This window comes from Rhopilema esculentum, chromosome 17, assembly GCF_057945365.1.
Source record: "Rhopilema esculentum isolate cy_ngs chromosome 17, ASM5794536v1, whole genome shotgun sequence".
NCBI classification, from domain to species: domain Eukaryota; kingdom Metazoa; phylum Cnidaria; class Scyphozoa; order Rhizostomeae; family Rhizostomatidae; genus Rhopilema; species Rhopilema esculentum.
The window spans coordinates 3,730,256-3,746,173 of record NC_142831.1 but is presented as its reverse complement, the minus strand read 5'-3'; the positions used below and the strand labels follow the sequence as shown (position 1 = coordinate 3,746,173).

General features: G+C 35.6%; 1 protein-coding gene across 1 annotated transcript in view; it reads right to left on the bottom strand.

The window, feature by feature from the left end:
- Positions 1-15,918, bottom strand: part of LOC135686668 (dynein axonemal heavy chain 1) — a 62,630-nt gene that overhangs the window by 10,321 nt on the left and 36,391 nt on the right. Inside the window, exons 47-72 of the mRNA XM_065202982.2 lie at positions 15,425-15,549; positions 14,710-14,917; positions 13,866-14,062; positions 12,914-13,049; positions 12,352-12,560; positions 11,675-11,846; positions 11,143-11,237; positions 10,772-10,868; positions 10,494-10,613; positions 9,873-9,998; positions 9,415-9,465; positions 8,772-8,870; positions 8,317-8,409; positions 7,720-7,800; positions 7,315-7,401; positions 6,958-7,149; positions 6,305-6,436; positions 5,498-5,743; positions 4,863-5,012; positions 4,061-4,221; positions 3,400-3,625; positions 2,822-2,932; positions 2,205-2,289; positions 1,450-1,601; positions 692-808; positions 191-273 (exon numbers count right to left, since the gene is read on the bottom strand). Of these exons, the coding sequence (XP_065059054.2) occupies positions 191-273; positions 692-808; positions 1,450-1,601; positions 2,205-2,289; positions 2,822-2,932; positions 3,400-3,625; positions 4,061-4,221; positions 4,863-5,012; positions 5,498-5,743; positions 6,305-6,436; positions 6,958-7,149; positions 7,315-7,401; positions 7,720-7,800; positions 8,317-8,409; positions 8,772-8,870; positions 9,415-9,465; positions 9,873-9,998; positions 10,494-10,613; positions 10,772-10,868; positions 11,143-11,237; positions 11,675-11,846; positions 12,352-12,560; positions 12,914-13,049; positions 13,866-14,062; positions 14,710-14,917; positions 15,425-15,549 (3,551 nt within the window). The remainder of the gene's footprint in view (positions 1-190; positions 274-691; positions 809-1,449; positions 1,602-2,204; positions 2,290-2,821; positions 2,933-3,399; positions 3,626-4,060; positions 4,222-4,862; positions 5,013-5,497; positions 5,744-6,304; positions 6,437-6,957; positions 7,150-7,314; positions 7,402-7,719; positions 7,801-8,316; positions 8,410-8,771; positions 8,871-9,414; positions 9,466-9,872; positions 9,999-10,493; positions 10,614-10,771; positions 10,869-11,142; positions 11,238-11,674; positions 11,847-12,351; positions 12,561-12,913; positions 13,050-13,865; positions 14,063-14,709; positions 14,918-15,424; positions 15,550-15,918) is intronic.

Genomic DNA, 15,918 nt, shown 5'->3' with positions numbered 1-15,918 from the left:
CATACTTAATGTTTTGGTGCAAGAAAATAACTTTTCTGGCTAATTTTTTTGCCACTACAAAAATGTTAACGGAGCAAGTATAAACTAATCTCAGCAGATGTATTTGTGCACGTAGTTTAAAGATTTGAAAAATTATTCTTGCAAGCCCCTATTCTTTCTTTGTTAATAGATAGGGAAATTTGTGCCATACCTGTGCGGATCACCACTGTCAAAAATGTTCTTGAAACCGGCTAAATGGTTTGAGAAATCATCTGCAAATTTTGCGAACTTTGGCTATGAAATATCATAAAAAAGGATCAGAAATCCAGCCGAGAAAAGCGTAATTAAATATGCGTGCAACAAAAGAATTAACGCGAGTTAAGTTATAAAGTTATAATGTCTATCTGAATTAGAATAGTTAAGAAGACTATAGATTAAACATTATTCTTCCTCAGACTTTACCAACTAGGTGCTGAGTCATTTTGCCTTTGTTCAATACACACTGTTAACTTGAATCTTGTTGCACTGTAGTAAATCTGATCCTTTACTTTTCTTCCAATTTCACACAGCTAAACTCTTTTCCCAAAACAATACTCCTCACATCACAGTAAATTGCCAAAACACCTTAGGAAGGATCTCTATATTTACTGTGAGTCAAATTTCCCACAGAGGAAACAAAAAACTTTAGCATTACGAGTATCAAAACCCTTACCAAATTAGCTAGCATGAGAATTTCCCTCCAAGATCGTTCAGACAGCCAGTCCTTCGCAGGGTTTTCAGATTCTTTGGGTATGATTGTTCCACCAGCTAGAAGGAATCTCCACTCGTCCTGTTGATGAAGATTTGATAATGTAAAGCAAGATTTATAAAAGAAAAGGAAAGTCTAGAAACAATTTCAACAAAAATTCTAACATAAATTGTCAATTAAAAATTTATGTGTATTCTCAAACTGTATGTAGACTGATTCTTTTACGATTATTTCAATAAAAATGCCTAGAAATTTAAGATAGGATAAAAAACAGTTTTCACATTGAGACCGGCTATAAAGAGAGTATTGTTGTAAAACCCATGAAATGGAATACGGAAGTGACAATATGAAGATTTTCCACAAGGAAAACCAACATATTATCAACTTTTGCCAAAAAATCGTCGCGATATAAAGACAATAAATAAGGAGAAAAAGTGACTTGAAAATTGATAAGGAATCAAATGTTTCATACCGAAACAATTGAAAATGGCACGAAATAGCAAAAACATGGCATACTGAAGCAATTTTCTGAAGAGCGCCGGACGAAAAGTGTTTCAGTAGGCTATGTTTCCGATACTTCGTGCCATTTTTCAATAAAATTTTCGCCTGCAGTGGAAGATTTACAAAAATTAAGAAAAGACACAAGTACGATAAAATGGCAGTCAAAAAGATGTTCCTCTCGAATGTTTCTAGAGCAGATAAAATTTTGCAGGTATACCCACCATGTTGATTTTATTTTCGTTCATCAATATACGAACGGTGACCAAGAACGCAAATAATAACTTGTGCTTTTCAAACAAACTTCTGCAGACATTTGAATATAAACTGAAGGTGAAATAATCATTGATGTTCTTGATCCTCTGCATAACATTATCTAGAAAGAATGAAAAGTCAAACACTGATGGAGATGTGATTAGGTATGGTGCGAGGATGGCTCAGTTGTTAGAGGCACTGACTACAGACTCAAGGGTCCGTGGTTCCAGTCTCTGGCATGACCAAACTTTCACATAGAGTGAGGAGAGTCGCCAGCTCTCTGTAATTCAAGGGGTAGGAATCACGAGGTGTGGTCACATCGAGAGGAAGGACCAGGACACTGCTCGATAAGCATAGCTTCTCAGGACACTGCTCGATAAGCATAGCTTCCTAAAAACTATCTTCGGATGCTAGGTAGCAACAAATACAAATACAAATTAATATGTAAAGTACCAATATACTTTAGATTTTTTAGGGAGAAGAGAATCATTGCTATTTAAATTTCTGCTGAAACTTGCCTTTCACCGTCATTGCAATAGAACAAGATGATAACTAGTGTCGAGAGTCTGTCTAAAGTGAAACAGCTGCAAGGCTGGCGTAGAAACTGCGATGTTTTCCAAAGCAGTGGATATACACTATCTACAATTCATGTAGGCAATACAAAGAAGGTGTAGACGAGATTCTTTGTAAATGTTTTAGGTAAGAGAATGAAGGATGATTTTACCTGCTGCATCGGCATTGGCGATGCTTTTTAAGAAGATATTGACAAACCATTCAAGCGAATACTGATACATAGGGTCAATGTTGGCCTAAAAAAGAGAATATTAACAACAAATGAGGCACTTTTTACCTGACAAACTCATTTTAGAAAGCAAGCAAATAGAGAAAAAATTTAAGAAAAGGTGCAATTATACAATGAAAGACAATTTTTTTTCATAATCTAATGATAATGAATTTTCAAGAATAAATTGTAATTCCTATTTTTCAGAAATATGTCAGTAGATGCTCTTTCTGCATTATATTTTGTTCCTAAAATACCATTTTAAAAGAATATTAACATATAAAATATTTGAAAACTTAATTAGATATAGCGTAGAACGCAATGTAATGAAAAGATAAGCAGAGAACTTGACATTAGTGTACATAGGTAGAAAAATAGCAGCAATCTTCATGAATTGCATTTTGTACATGTAAGTTGAAGAAAAATGATAGATCGAAATAATCTTAAAAAAACTATTGTGCTACGAACTATGAGGAAAATATGAGGACAAGTTTGGAAAAACAGAAAATTATTTGAAGCAAACAAAATATAAGAGATCATTTGAAAAAGTTAACCCTTACCAGATCGTATGTGCAGAAGAATAAGATCTGCGTTCTCACAGACACAGGGATGTACTGGCTCCTCGTCACATCAATATCCTTTTCTGTCTGCTCTGCTATCACAACTTTGGCCTAGAAACAATTTCAAATTGAATGTGTACTGATAAAGTATCAAAACGTGTTGACAACTGGCAAGATCTATTATACAATGTTGAAAACGAAAGTATGCTCAGCCACTGCTTCTAGGTGACAGTTTCTATGAAATTGGCGTACGATTTCTTGTAGAGTTTTGCATGTAGGGTGAATTTTGCATGTAGGGTGAGCTCAAAAAACTTGTGACAAATACTATGAAAAGTTGAAGCTGCTGAAAACCTTCAGGATTTCCTTGGGGCATGAAGATACGACTGTTTTTTGCATTTTTATTCCTGTTGCAACAAGATAAACAATGCTTCACTGAAGTGATAGCTAAACCTGTGAAAAAGGGTCTTCACATGACTATGTTACCATTATTGACAAAGACTCGCAAAAGTAAAGGTATTCCCACATATTTTTAAAGCAAGAACAATTTAGATTTAGATAGAGGTCTTAGTTAAACTTACTTTGATTTCCTGTGACTTGATCTTAGATTGCTCCAAAGTATGAATCAGATCAATGTCATCCACAGGGCTTCCTTCTGAGGAAGACAATCTAAGCAGAATCTTGTCCTCGATTGCTTTTATATCTTGCTTCATCTTGGCATTGCTTATGATCAGCTGATTTTTTGCTTCCTCTAGATCAGGTCGCTCCTCTGCAACGACCAAAGCCAGTAGCTGATCCTCCAGACCACTACGAATGAAATAAAATGTTTTTCAAATACAGCAGACTAAAGAATTTGGTAATCGGTTTTAAAGAATTTGGTAGTATACCTTTAAATGCAGGTACAGCGAAAGATTCACCAGCCACCAGTATGGAAGATAACGGCATGACGAGACGACGAGCCCATGGCAAAACATATCACCTTTGTTTAAATTGGGGATTGGGGGGGGCCTGAATCTCCATCCAGTTCCACAGAAACAGGCCCCCAGCGACCGGAAGCTAGAGAGGTTACGGTCTCCTTCATTTCTTTGCAAAGGGAAGAAAATATTTTTTCACACAAAATTTTTGTTTTGAATCTAATTTGCCCTCGCCCCCTCCCCCTTCCCCGCTCACTTCTAAATTTGCTTCGAAACCTATGATAAACGAAACGGAGCTGAACAAAAAGCTAAAATCTCCTTCACTTACCTTGGAGACAATGTGAAGTTAACAATTGTTACTTTTGTCGAGACCTCAGGGGTATAATGTGGATTTGGAAGCTTTGTTGTGATGTAGAACGAGAAATCATCATGATAGGGAATGATTGTGTCGCCTAGTTTGATCACAGTACTTCCTTGTTGTTTAAAAACCTGAAAACGATAAAATCACTTTCCAAATATAGTTGCGTTATTCTAAGACTTAATTGCAAGTTAAAATAAACAATAATGCAACTTATGTTTCATTGATCTAGAAAATTCTGTTGCATATTTTACTCGATTCTCATTCCCTAAAGAGACAAGGGGGCTTAACACAAAAATGGGCACAAAGGAAGGATTAGTCTGGCTAAAAGCCTTGTTGAAACTTGCCGGCAGCATACTAACCTAACACCACCCTTTTCAATATACGCGTACAAATACACGAGACGGCTTGAAGGAAATCAATTTTGCAACATTTCGTATACGAATACTGTAATGTAGATGCTTAGTTTTTATTTTAAAAGGAATTTTGAAGCTACAGTTTTTTTCAGTTGTTTTGCTATTGCTGTTGTGAAACTCTTAATAGAGCCCTATTTTCAGGCAATAAAGCTGTGTAGCTCAGATCAATTAGAACTTCAGAATAATCGAAGATTGTAAAATGAGTCGAAAGGATAGTGTCCTGAACATAGAAATCAGTAAAATATCTAAAAGATGCAATAAATGTAAACTTCAAACTTTTTGTAAAGAAACATTAGACACAGAATCAGAAACATCAACTAATAGTAATTGTGGCCTTGGTTAAACGTCCACCTCACCTGCTTCAGCAAAATGGGCTCCAGTGCTGGATCGAGCTCTTCACCTACATTTTCAAGCAGGCATGGTTTGCCAAACCTGACAGCATTCTCCAGACTTCGGAGGAAATCTCGATCTGTCAGCTTGATGATGTCCAAGCCAGCATCTTTCTCCTAAAAGCAAAAAAGTGGTACTTAATTTTGACATCAATAATAATATTGGCGAAAATAGTGGAGCAGCCGAAAATAGTATGAAATTCAAAGGAAAGTGAAATATTCAATGATGGACGTTTATATTTTTGATACCAGAAAGAGGAAAAAATTTCTAAAATTTGTCTGCCTCCCACACTGACTGCCCGGGAATGCTGAGATGGGAGATCCATGTATGCGTTCAAAAAACGCCAGGGTACACCTGGATCTGAATATACCGAAGTTGAGATTACTAAATATTTTCTTGAATATTTTTTTTGGGAAAAGGCTAGTTTAAAACAATAGTCGCTACAAAGATCTTAGCAATTTGCTCAATTTGATCATTAGCTGAACATTAATGTTATTTGTGGCCTCATCTGTCAAAGGGCTAGCTTCCGTACATTGAGGATTGCCTTCATTTTAATGGTATCGTCAAAAATATTTTATTGAACAAAAGGTGATGATCAAACCTGACACCTGATCCATTTGTTTGCCTGCCCTTGAGGATCAATAAACAAAGGCCATCTCTTCGAATACTGGACAATTATACCATTATCGATGGATAGGGTATCCCGCGGAAGACCCGCGATTTGCCAGTTACGTATTTTGACAGGGTCTCCAAGAGTTCCAACCAGAGTGCAATTATCAGACAGAGGTATATTTTCTCGTTTAAGCTCACTTTTCCATTCTTCGACAAGATCGTTTCGATATTCACCCTAAAGAGAGTCGATGAATGAATTGTTAAAAAACGTTGGATGAGCTTCATTAGAACAAAGACTTTGTAATGATACCTTACTTTTTAATAATACAATAACAAAAACGATCGATAACATCAAGGAAGAAAACAATAAAAACGATATTTGTTTGGTGATTAAAGAAAAAAGGGCTATTTTGAAAATGCTATAAGGGTTTAAAGTATGTTTTCTTGTTTACCAAAACGTATAAGAGAAAATCCGTTGATAACTGCGACTTTAACTACCTACTGCTTTCGGTGAAAGTGACTAATCAACATACCAAAAGACTTTAAGACTCTATTGGTTATGTCAGAAAAATACTGTCTACGTGCAGCTTTCTTTGACACTTGAATATACTGACTTATTGACAGTTTGTTTGGTTGTAATCTTAGACACCGTTTACACGAGAAAAACATGACCGGATTGGTGGCAGTTCGGGTCTTGTTTCGGGCCAGTTGTTTTCAAATAGGGCTTTTTACCAGGACACTTCTGGTCGTGGCTCCAAATAAAGCCTAAAGAAAACGTTGAGTGAAACCAACTCACCGTAAATACTCCAAGATATGCGATGAAGCCTGATGAAATAACGATATCTCCAACAATATTTACTAAGAGTTTATCGAAGTTCTCAACAGCTTCTTCCCAACGTCCTTGTTCGTCGCTGAGTCCACTGATGAGCTAAATGCAACAATAACGGGTACAAAAAATAAGTTTGATTTTAACAGTAATAATAAGTGGCATTTTACTAAAGAATTCTGATTGGTGATGGCAATATGAAAAAATCACTCCAATCGAAGCAATTGCCAGAGACAAGCTACAAGATAGGCATTGATGTGTGTGAATGGTTGTGGGAGAGGTAAGGGTGAGTCCATGAAAGAACCAGGGGAGAAAGGTAAGCAAAAGGGAGAGGGGGATTCGATGTAAGAGTCTGTCAAGGGAAGGAAGAGAAAATCGATACAGCGGAATAGGAGTCGATAAATGGAAAGGGAAGTTTAAGGTCCTCTTAAAACGAGTGAAATAGAAAAGTACACCAGCATTTGAGCTTTTCATAGAACAAAATGTTTAAAAATGTTTACATTCCAGAGAGAATCGCTTCAATAACTCTTGCTTATTGATGTCTCTATGATAATCTTCTATAGATGTTTGATCTAGAGAGGATGTTTATGTTAAATAGCTAACAATGCATATGTCATTCCTACCTTTTCTGCCCTCCCAAGCCTTGCAGTACACTGTTCTGTTTTGAATTCGAGGTCCTGTTTCTTGGCAACGCATTCTTCGTATTTTGCTTGCAAAGATGCTATGCCCTCCTCAACTTCAGCCAGCCTCGCTTTGGCAGCATCTAATAGTCTTTGGGTTTCTTGAAGCTCGTCCTGTGCACCTCGTAATGCTTCCTACAAAGAAAACGAGAATTATATTTTAGATTTATCAAATAATTATCTTCCAAAATTAATGTTTCAGTTCTTTCTTAAGTAATCAAGGTTCTAGAATAGACAAGTATTATTTATGTCATGATAATTAACGCTAGACCATAAATGGACAATAGTGACGTCACTTACTCTTTTCGGGGCAACATTCTTGGCAACGAAGTGGTACTTGTGCATTGCTCGTACCCACTGGCAAATGGATGTGCAAGCACGTGAAACCTGAAATCAAAAGAAAAATCACTCAATAAAAACAAGAAAAAATATATTGGTAAAAGGTCATTCCAATTCTCTTAGATGACAATATCTGATATGTAACTGACATTGCTGGGGCATTCAGTGCTACATGTATTATGCATTGCATGCGCTCAAGATGATTCGAATAGCTTTTGCTTTTATGAATCTTATACCATCCGTTCTAATCAACATCTGACAATATAAACAAGAGTTATTATCATCTGATGTTTTTCTAAAACTTAGCAATTTTCAGTTTACCACATTAGGTCAATCTCCATAAGCAATGTTTTTTGTTTTACTAACCTTCTGAATAGCAAATGGCTGGAAGTCTTCACTATCGATGTAAGGTTGAATTTTCTGAATGACAGAGTCTGGAATATTGTCCTAAAAGAAGATTTTTAACATCAATATTCGGTAAAAAACCTTGAGCTATCTGAAGTATATCAAAGGAATTATATTAAAATAGGGTAACTTTATCAAACATGGATATTAGGTTAATATTGCGAACAGACAAATCAGCTACGACTGTGATCGTGGCACTGGCTAAGTTTATCATTTCGACAATAGCCGCTCCATAGGGAAATATTGTAAAACACCATATTAGCTAAACATGCAAAAGTGCTGCAAAAATTAGACAACACAAACAATTCAAATTTCTCAGTGCTTAAATCAATGATGTATGATGAATCATTGAATCTTTCGAAGATGAATACGTCTTTGAATACTCTGGAATGACATATTATTTCCGTTGAAGCACTTGCAGCAAAAATGGTAAAGTTACTTGGTAAATGACTCTCACGTTATCATGTAGTTAGCAACGGCTTGTAGTTGGCAATGTAACATAAAAACTGAGAAGAAAACCAACTTCCTCGATTCCTTATAAATAATATAATAACTTACTTTGTCGTAAGCAAAAAGGCTGTCAAGGAATTTTCCAGGGTCTTGTAGCAAGCCTCTACCTGCTTCCCAGTAGTCATCTACTTTTGATCCAGGCTGCCAATAGAAAAGTAAACAAAACATGAAATCAAAAGAAAATAGTCTATGACATTCTCTCAAGCATGATTGTGAAAATGCAGCGTGTGTAGAACAAACAAAAAGGGATGTAACAAGCAATAATCGACTTAGAAAAACACAAAAGAAAAACTTGGACAAAACATTTGACCAAGACCCTAGCGAATGGCAAAAATGCTGCTTTCAATTATAAACATTTAAAGCTGGCAATATAATAAAAAAGTAAGATTATAATGGTAGAGGTTAAATTTTTGAACGAAATAATTTCATTCGCTGAAATAATATCATTTATATCGATATTTCAGACATTGATTGGAAAGGCAGAAATTTTTGTGCTTATTTACCTTATCACCAGCAACTTTCTTGGGCTTGAGGCCTTTCATTATACAAACAGCTTCAATGACCATTTTCACGCCTGGTGGAGGCCGTTGTAAAGCTCGAACCTAATATAAATGCAAAGTTAGTGATTCAAAAGCCACGATGATTGTTTATTAGTGATTAACGATTAACGATTGATCATCAATGATGATAATGATGGTTGGTGATAATGATGTATATGAGAAAATAAAATTACCCAAGAAAATAATTTAGTATCAGAAAAAAGAGAAGATAAGGTCCAAGTGTTGCTGAAGTTCTAGAATTGTAGAATACAGGGAAAGCGTTCCAATACAGCCTGTTGACTGAAAAGAAAAAAAAAACCTTTCTCCAAGCATAGAGATGATGTGTATTTGTGCTGTATTGTGTAATTGTAGCGTACTTTTGTAAAGTATATTTGTAATGTTGGTTGTTAAGGCTACCCCAGAACGTAATGTTTTTTGCCCCTACCTCAACAATAGTTAATTACCAGCATTGTGTTATTTTTAGTACAATAAAAAATATAGTTCATATTTTCTGTATGGGTACAAAATTTTCGGAAAATTAAAGAAAAAACAATTCAATGAAAGGTGAATGCCTTTATCATGACGATTCGAATAAAAATTGGTTTACCTCAACGACGTCATTTCTGTTCAATGACTTAAGGCTAGTCAAAGCTGCTTCCTAGAAAAAGTAAAGAAAATCCTAATATTTAGAAAAGTTATCAGCTTAAATTGCTTCTAATGGTAAAGATATATAATATTCTATTTGATATTGCTTGAACTGGTCCATTTAATTAGCCTTTTATTTCATCTATTTCTTCTTGTCCTAATTAAAGCTAACCTCTTGAGAATCATGAGTCCTAACCTAACAATGTAGGGTTAAAATATTGGGAATCTTTAAACACACCGAAATCTAGGTGGAACGATTAGGTCAGTAATCAAGGTCTGACAATCAATAAACAGGAGATACTCAAACAATGAAGTCAGTGACTAAGACATTACAAAAATAAACGGGGGATGATGCTGGTGAACAGGATTAAAGGTATGTCAATGTAATCGTGAGAGAGAAGTCAAGCATAAAGAGATTACCAAAGCAGGTAAGGCTTCATTCAAATCCTTTTGAGCATCATCAGCTATCTCTTGTGTTTCTTCTGCCTTTTTAGAGGCCTCTTGCTCCTCTTTAGTCACAACTTCCTTTGTCTCATTGGCTATCACCTAGAAGTTACAAGAACAAATTTTGAAGACACGCCTAAGACACCAGAAAAGTTCCGAAACCTTTTTGAAAAAATATGAGGCAATTAAATTGGGTGTTAAATGCAGTTAAATGCAATAACAACAGCATTCAGTAGCTTGTAAACATTCCCGTATGTACTTGTTATTCCTAAATATTATCCTGGGACTTATAACCTATAGCTGGAACCTAGAATTGTCTCTCTACACTAATAAAATGAATGCAAAAATAATCTTAATCTCTACGGTAAAAACATTAAAAATTTCCCAGGATTTCACTACCTTCAAATGTGGTTACTTTTGCTCCTAATATCTGTTTATCCCTTAAACCCTTTTGATATTTGTTGCCAAAAAACGCTTATCCGAACTATAGTCACCTTTTTCAATTGAAAAATCGTATATTGTAAAAAGTGTTCTGCAGTTTTGAGGTAAATTGGAAAAATTAAATTTGAGGAAAAAAAATCTTGAAAAAAATCTTACCGAGTCTCTAGCAATTTGCTCCATGGTATCTTGAGTCTCTTTTGCAGCCTGCGCTAAGAGAGGCTGCATCATTTCCAGCTCTTCTTGTAGCTTGGTGACTTCTTTCTGTGTGCTCAAAAGCTGTCAAAAAATTAAAGAAATAGCTCAATCCAGATGTCGTGCCCACCCTAAAAGTGCGACGTTAGCCTGCTTTAGCCTGCCATTCTTCAAAGAAATAAGAAACAAATAATTATATAAATATTCAGAGTGGCAATGTAAACAAGAAAACAGTTCCACACCTTATCTAGACCAGTTTTAGTTCTGTTTCGCGCTCCCTGTATTTCCGATTTCTTTAAACCAAGAACTTTACTGAAGGTTCCAAGCAATTCCAAGTAGCTTCAAAGAAGAACCAGTTAATTATCATGTCAGATTCATATCTCTTGAAACTCAAATTTTCAAGAGATATGAAGATACTCATACTTTTCCTGAATAAAAATAATAACTAGTACGAGAGTTGCTAAGCTCCCGTGTAACAATTCGATAGAGTTAAATGGTTAGCACTAGAGATATGATAGAAACTCTGACAGATGAAAAAAAATTTAAATTTGCTTAACGGCACCGAGGCTACCAAACATGCGTAAAGAATTTTTAATTTGACGTAAGACAGTACCTTGTTGGGGTAACATAGTTGTGTCTTGAGAGTTCATGAAGATATTGAAGTGACTTCTTTGAAACACTCTGATGGATTGTTCCAAAAATATTCACCTACAATCACAAAGAACTGTTGCAATACAAAAATAGATGCAATTTGAATGCATGAGTACTACAGAACCAATAATCGACTTTTTGCGAAGGTAGCTCATTCACAAAACCCTGAAAACTGTTGGGAGTACAAAGCCCTCTTCGGGTCTTGTCATCTTTGGATAATATGGAATACATTTGCCACCTTTTTGTCAACGTGTGTCTGTTTAACTCTTTTTAAAACTGCAACGAAGTAATCCCCTGCCTGCTGCAAAGTCATGCATGCAAGTAAAGTTATTATCGAGAATTAGCTTTAAACCTCCTAATGTATCCTCAGCCTACTTGCAAGAACCGAGTATCTATTTTGTCTCAAGTTTGCAGTCTTGCCGCCGTTTTTCAATTAACCCCATAGCCCCTTTGGGTCTTGTCATCTTTGAATAATATGGAGCACATTTGCTTACCAGTCCAGGAACGTTTGTTTTTCTGGAATCTATTTCCGGCATCTCCAAAATGTAGGTATTTGCAACAGATTGCAATGCCTGATCAGGCCATTCTGAGAACCAATCAATCGTACAGCATGTTACCAATGAAGGAAATTGTCGCAAACGTGATCGGAAAACCTCGCCAATTGGACTGAAGAAGATAATATGCTTAGAGTATAAACGATATTTTAGATTTTAGCAAGAAACACAACGAGTGACTCTTGCGCCTTGAGTATAAGAAGAAAGCTAGAACATACTTATTGGATGTTATTAGTAAAGTAAAAAACGCTACCATTGTACAAATTGCATTCAACAAAAAGCAACCATTTTTCCGCTTTCCTTCAGGTACAGAAGGTACTGAAAAGAGCACAGGCAAACACAAACATAAAATTTCTGTCCTATAATTCCTAGAAAATAAGTAAACATTGGATTATGACCAAAAGGTACGTTCGATAATCATATCTTGGTAAAAAAAAAACGTCAGAGAATGAATAACGCTTTTGATTGGTTCCGTATATTGACAAATCAGCGACCCGTTAGTGACTATGATTCTAGAAGAGTTCATCGAGAAAAATACGTCTTTCTTTCTTCACAGGTAGGGTTTTTTTTTCAAAGCTCCTGAATGTTGAAAAAGTAGTTCGGTAAAAATGGGTTACCTCATGCAAATTACAAGATGTATATTAGTTTTGATCCGCTTTGTATAGCAAGAAAATAGATTAGCTTTCGTTGGTTGCATGCCTTCGTCTAGTACAATCGGCTTCATTGCTGTGTAGATATTGTCAAGCTCATCAGGGGCGTAGATGTTAGGAACATCACCAGAATTTAGCATCCCATTGATGTCCTCCAGAAAGGTCTCGCTTTTGATCTAACAGAAGAAAAAAGCAATTCATCAGTTATAATTCAAAATGACTCAGATAGAAGACAAATTTATTACCTTTATCAAAATGAATGTTAGTGTATAGCAAAGGATTTTCATAGAGAGGTATGTATTTGATATTCTAGCCTACGTATTTGATGTTCTGACATTGGTGATTTTCATAATTAATGACGGTGAAGAAGATTTACTGTAGATGCAGTGTCTAAATCGTTCTTTTTAAATACGAGCAAAAGCAGAGTGATTGCAATATAAAATACAAAAAACACAAATCAAAAGAGTACATAAAGCGGGCACCATGTAGAGTTTCTTGTATATAAAAACAGAGGCTAGAAACTTCATACCTGTGTATCGCAAAACAGGAAGACGATTGGATTGTTTTCAAGGCCTGCTTTCATTAAGACTCGCTTGATGTCATCTCTCCAATCAGACAAACCGTAGTTCTTGGATAGCTCTATTTGAAAGAGGTCATACTCCGACCTAGAAATAATGGCAGTAACATATATTCATGAAATATTTTCAACACTTCTTAATTAATACACAGATTCTCATTGAGCCGGGACCTCACAATATCGGACATCTCCAATAAGGGACATCTACTAATAACGGACACTTTTGTGTTCTTGATAACGAGTACAGACTCGAATCATGAATAGAGACTTACATATGAACTTCAAATTTATATGTAAGCATCTATTATATCTTTTTGTACTAAAAACGAACTTTTCTTTGCATGAAAATGCCAAAGAAGGATGCTTAATCCACCTAAGACAGTTTCAAGTATACGATGATTAAACTAGATCTTCAAGAATCTTTGGGGATTGGACAACCCAAAAAGGTGCATAAGGACACCCCTGTTATCTAATATCTATTATGGCAGTTTTATACCTGTCAGGAAATAATTAATTTCATAATGAGATAATGACATCTGTTGTATTTGAACATTGATATTCGCTTTTTTCTTGACAAAGATATTTGTTCTCTAATGTTTTTAGACCTGATATAAGGACTACTTCAAAACAAAAACTAAAAGACAACACATCTAACAATGTGGTGAAACAAAGTGACTGTCATCCACAAGATGCAGAGTGTCTCAGTGTAATAGACTTGGCAGAAAAATAAACAGAACAACGGTATAGAAAATGGTAGGTCTAAAGAGTTTAGGAAGGGTTTAATGTTTGTAAAAGCAGAGCCTAGGTTTTGAGATTTCTGGGGAGGAAGAACTGCGTGTTGATAAGTCATTTGAAGACATAAAATCTGATTAGTACTACTGACCAAGTGGTGTTGTTTACTTACATGTGTGTTGCTAATCTGGTCAAACTTTGTCTACCACTGCCTCCAACGCCAAGCAACAAGGCATTGCCTAGTGGCTGCCTGATAATGCGGCTAATCCTGGCAATGTGTTTGATGGCATCAGTAAAAAGAACAAGTCGCATTTGAGCAGTGTTCACTTGGTTATAGTCTTCTAAATATTCACCAAGAATTGCTTCCATCTAGAAGACAGGAGAACAAATATTAAAACAGTCTAAGTGGTACATATGACTGTCTCCTTGACTCACCAACGTCAGAAGTTACAGAGCAATGGCAAAACACTGAAAACATATTCTTAATATCTAAACTTTCAGCATAACGATGATTCTTGCATTATCTTTTGGTCAAGCTTCCAAAAAAAACTTCTAGTTATCTGATTTAGTTTCACTATTTTCGCTGAACATTTATCTTAAGCCCAATCTCCAGTGAGAAAAAGTCTTGCGAAATTTCGCTGCGAAATACTTCACGGGACAAATTCCTTTGAATGCTTTTGTTGACCTTAGAACACTGGAAATGTAAAATTTGGAAGCATGACAAAGGGATACGGAATATGATTGGCTGCTGAAGGATTTCGCAAACTAAGAGCGAATAAGTTAAACTCATTTTAACTTTATTTCGCAAAGAAATTCTTCGCGAAAAATCCCAGCAAAAGATCACTGCGCATGTTTAAGACGTATTTCGCGTGAACTTTTTCGCATTTCGCTGATTTTTTTCTCACTGGAGATTGGGCTTTATTTGATACCACAGTCCAAAATCAAATGACAAGCTTAAAAAAATTTCACTTTCTTGCTAAGCTGATAAAACTTTAATCAAAGCCTAAAATAAAAACCTTTTCAAAGTCTGTTATCTCAGCGTAGACTTTTGCTTCAGTATTAGGCACCATGAAGTCACCGTAAATCAAGTTCTCGTTTCTCATGACATCCTCGACGGTCACCTCAAAAGCAGAATTCAGCTTCTCACGAAGGACATCCTCAAACCAATCACGGTCTTCTGTATTTACAAGCCTGTCTTGCAACGTTCTGCAGTTTTCATGGTACCTGAAAGCGCCAAGGTCAGATTAAAAATGATTCTGTTCTAAATCTGCTTCTCCTTATTCCTTTGGAAACATAACAAATTTAGTAGCCAGTAAGAAGTTGTATAAGTCAGTGACCTTTGTACAATGCTACCCAAATGATGACCTTTGCTACCAATATTGATGTGTAACCCGACTTTTGCTACTTTGAACTTTGATACGACCTTTAAATTGCTAAAATTGATTGCGTATGATAAGCATTAAACTAAATAGAAAACTCCCTTTTTACACAATAAACCTCAAGACCTTTCATGAAAGGGGAACTTTGGAAGTACAAAATATGCAAAAAAATCGAAAAGCTCTAGACACTCTTTGAAAATGATCTTTAAACAATCTGGTATCTGAAAAACCATGTGTCAAGAAAGCTTACCCGAAAATTGCTTGCATCGATTTAAATTCTGTGTACATTCAGTTTATACAAAACAAAGTTCATGAATCAAGTTTAAGATTCTTAGTTGAAAGATATACAAACCATAGTCGAAGCACATCTTCTTTCGACTCCATTTTATCAGCTCTCGCCATGAGAATGCCTTGAAATACTTTTGACAAGTCCCTCAGATTGAAGGTGTAATGACTTTTTGCCGGCGTTGGTAGCAGCTATAGGAGAAGGAAAATTTGCAAAACATGAAAAGTAATGGTTTTAAATAATTAATCTGTTTATATGCAGGGGTAAATCTAAGGCAAGGCAGAAAAGGGAAATACAAACTAGGTATTATAAGAAATTACCTATGGGTGAAAAGTTGAAAACAATTATCGTAAATTTAAGGTTTACAGTGATTTGAAGGTTTTGTGAAGAATGAGCCATAAATCAAGAACCTAAATGCTAGGTTTTGCATTTTCTTCTAGAGACACAATATAAAAGTCTGTATAAGATTAGAAAAAATCATTTTGTGATTGGCTTGATTGACAAGATTTAAATTTTTAACAATGATAAAAATTCAAAGAACTAGTATAACGGCAACTCGA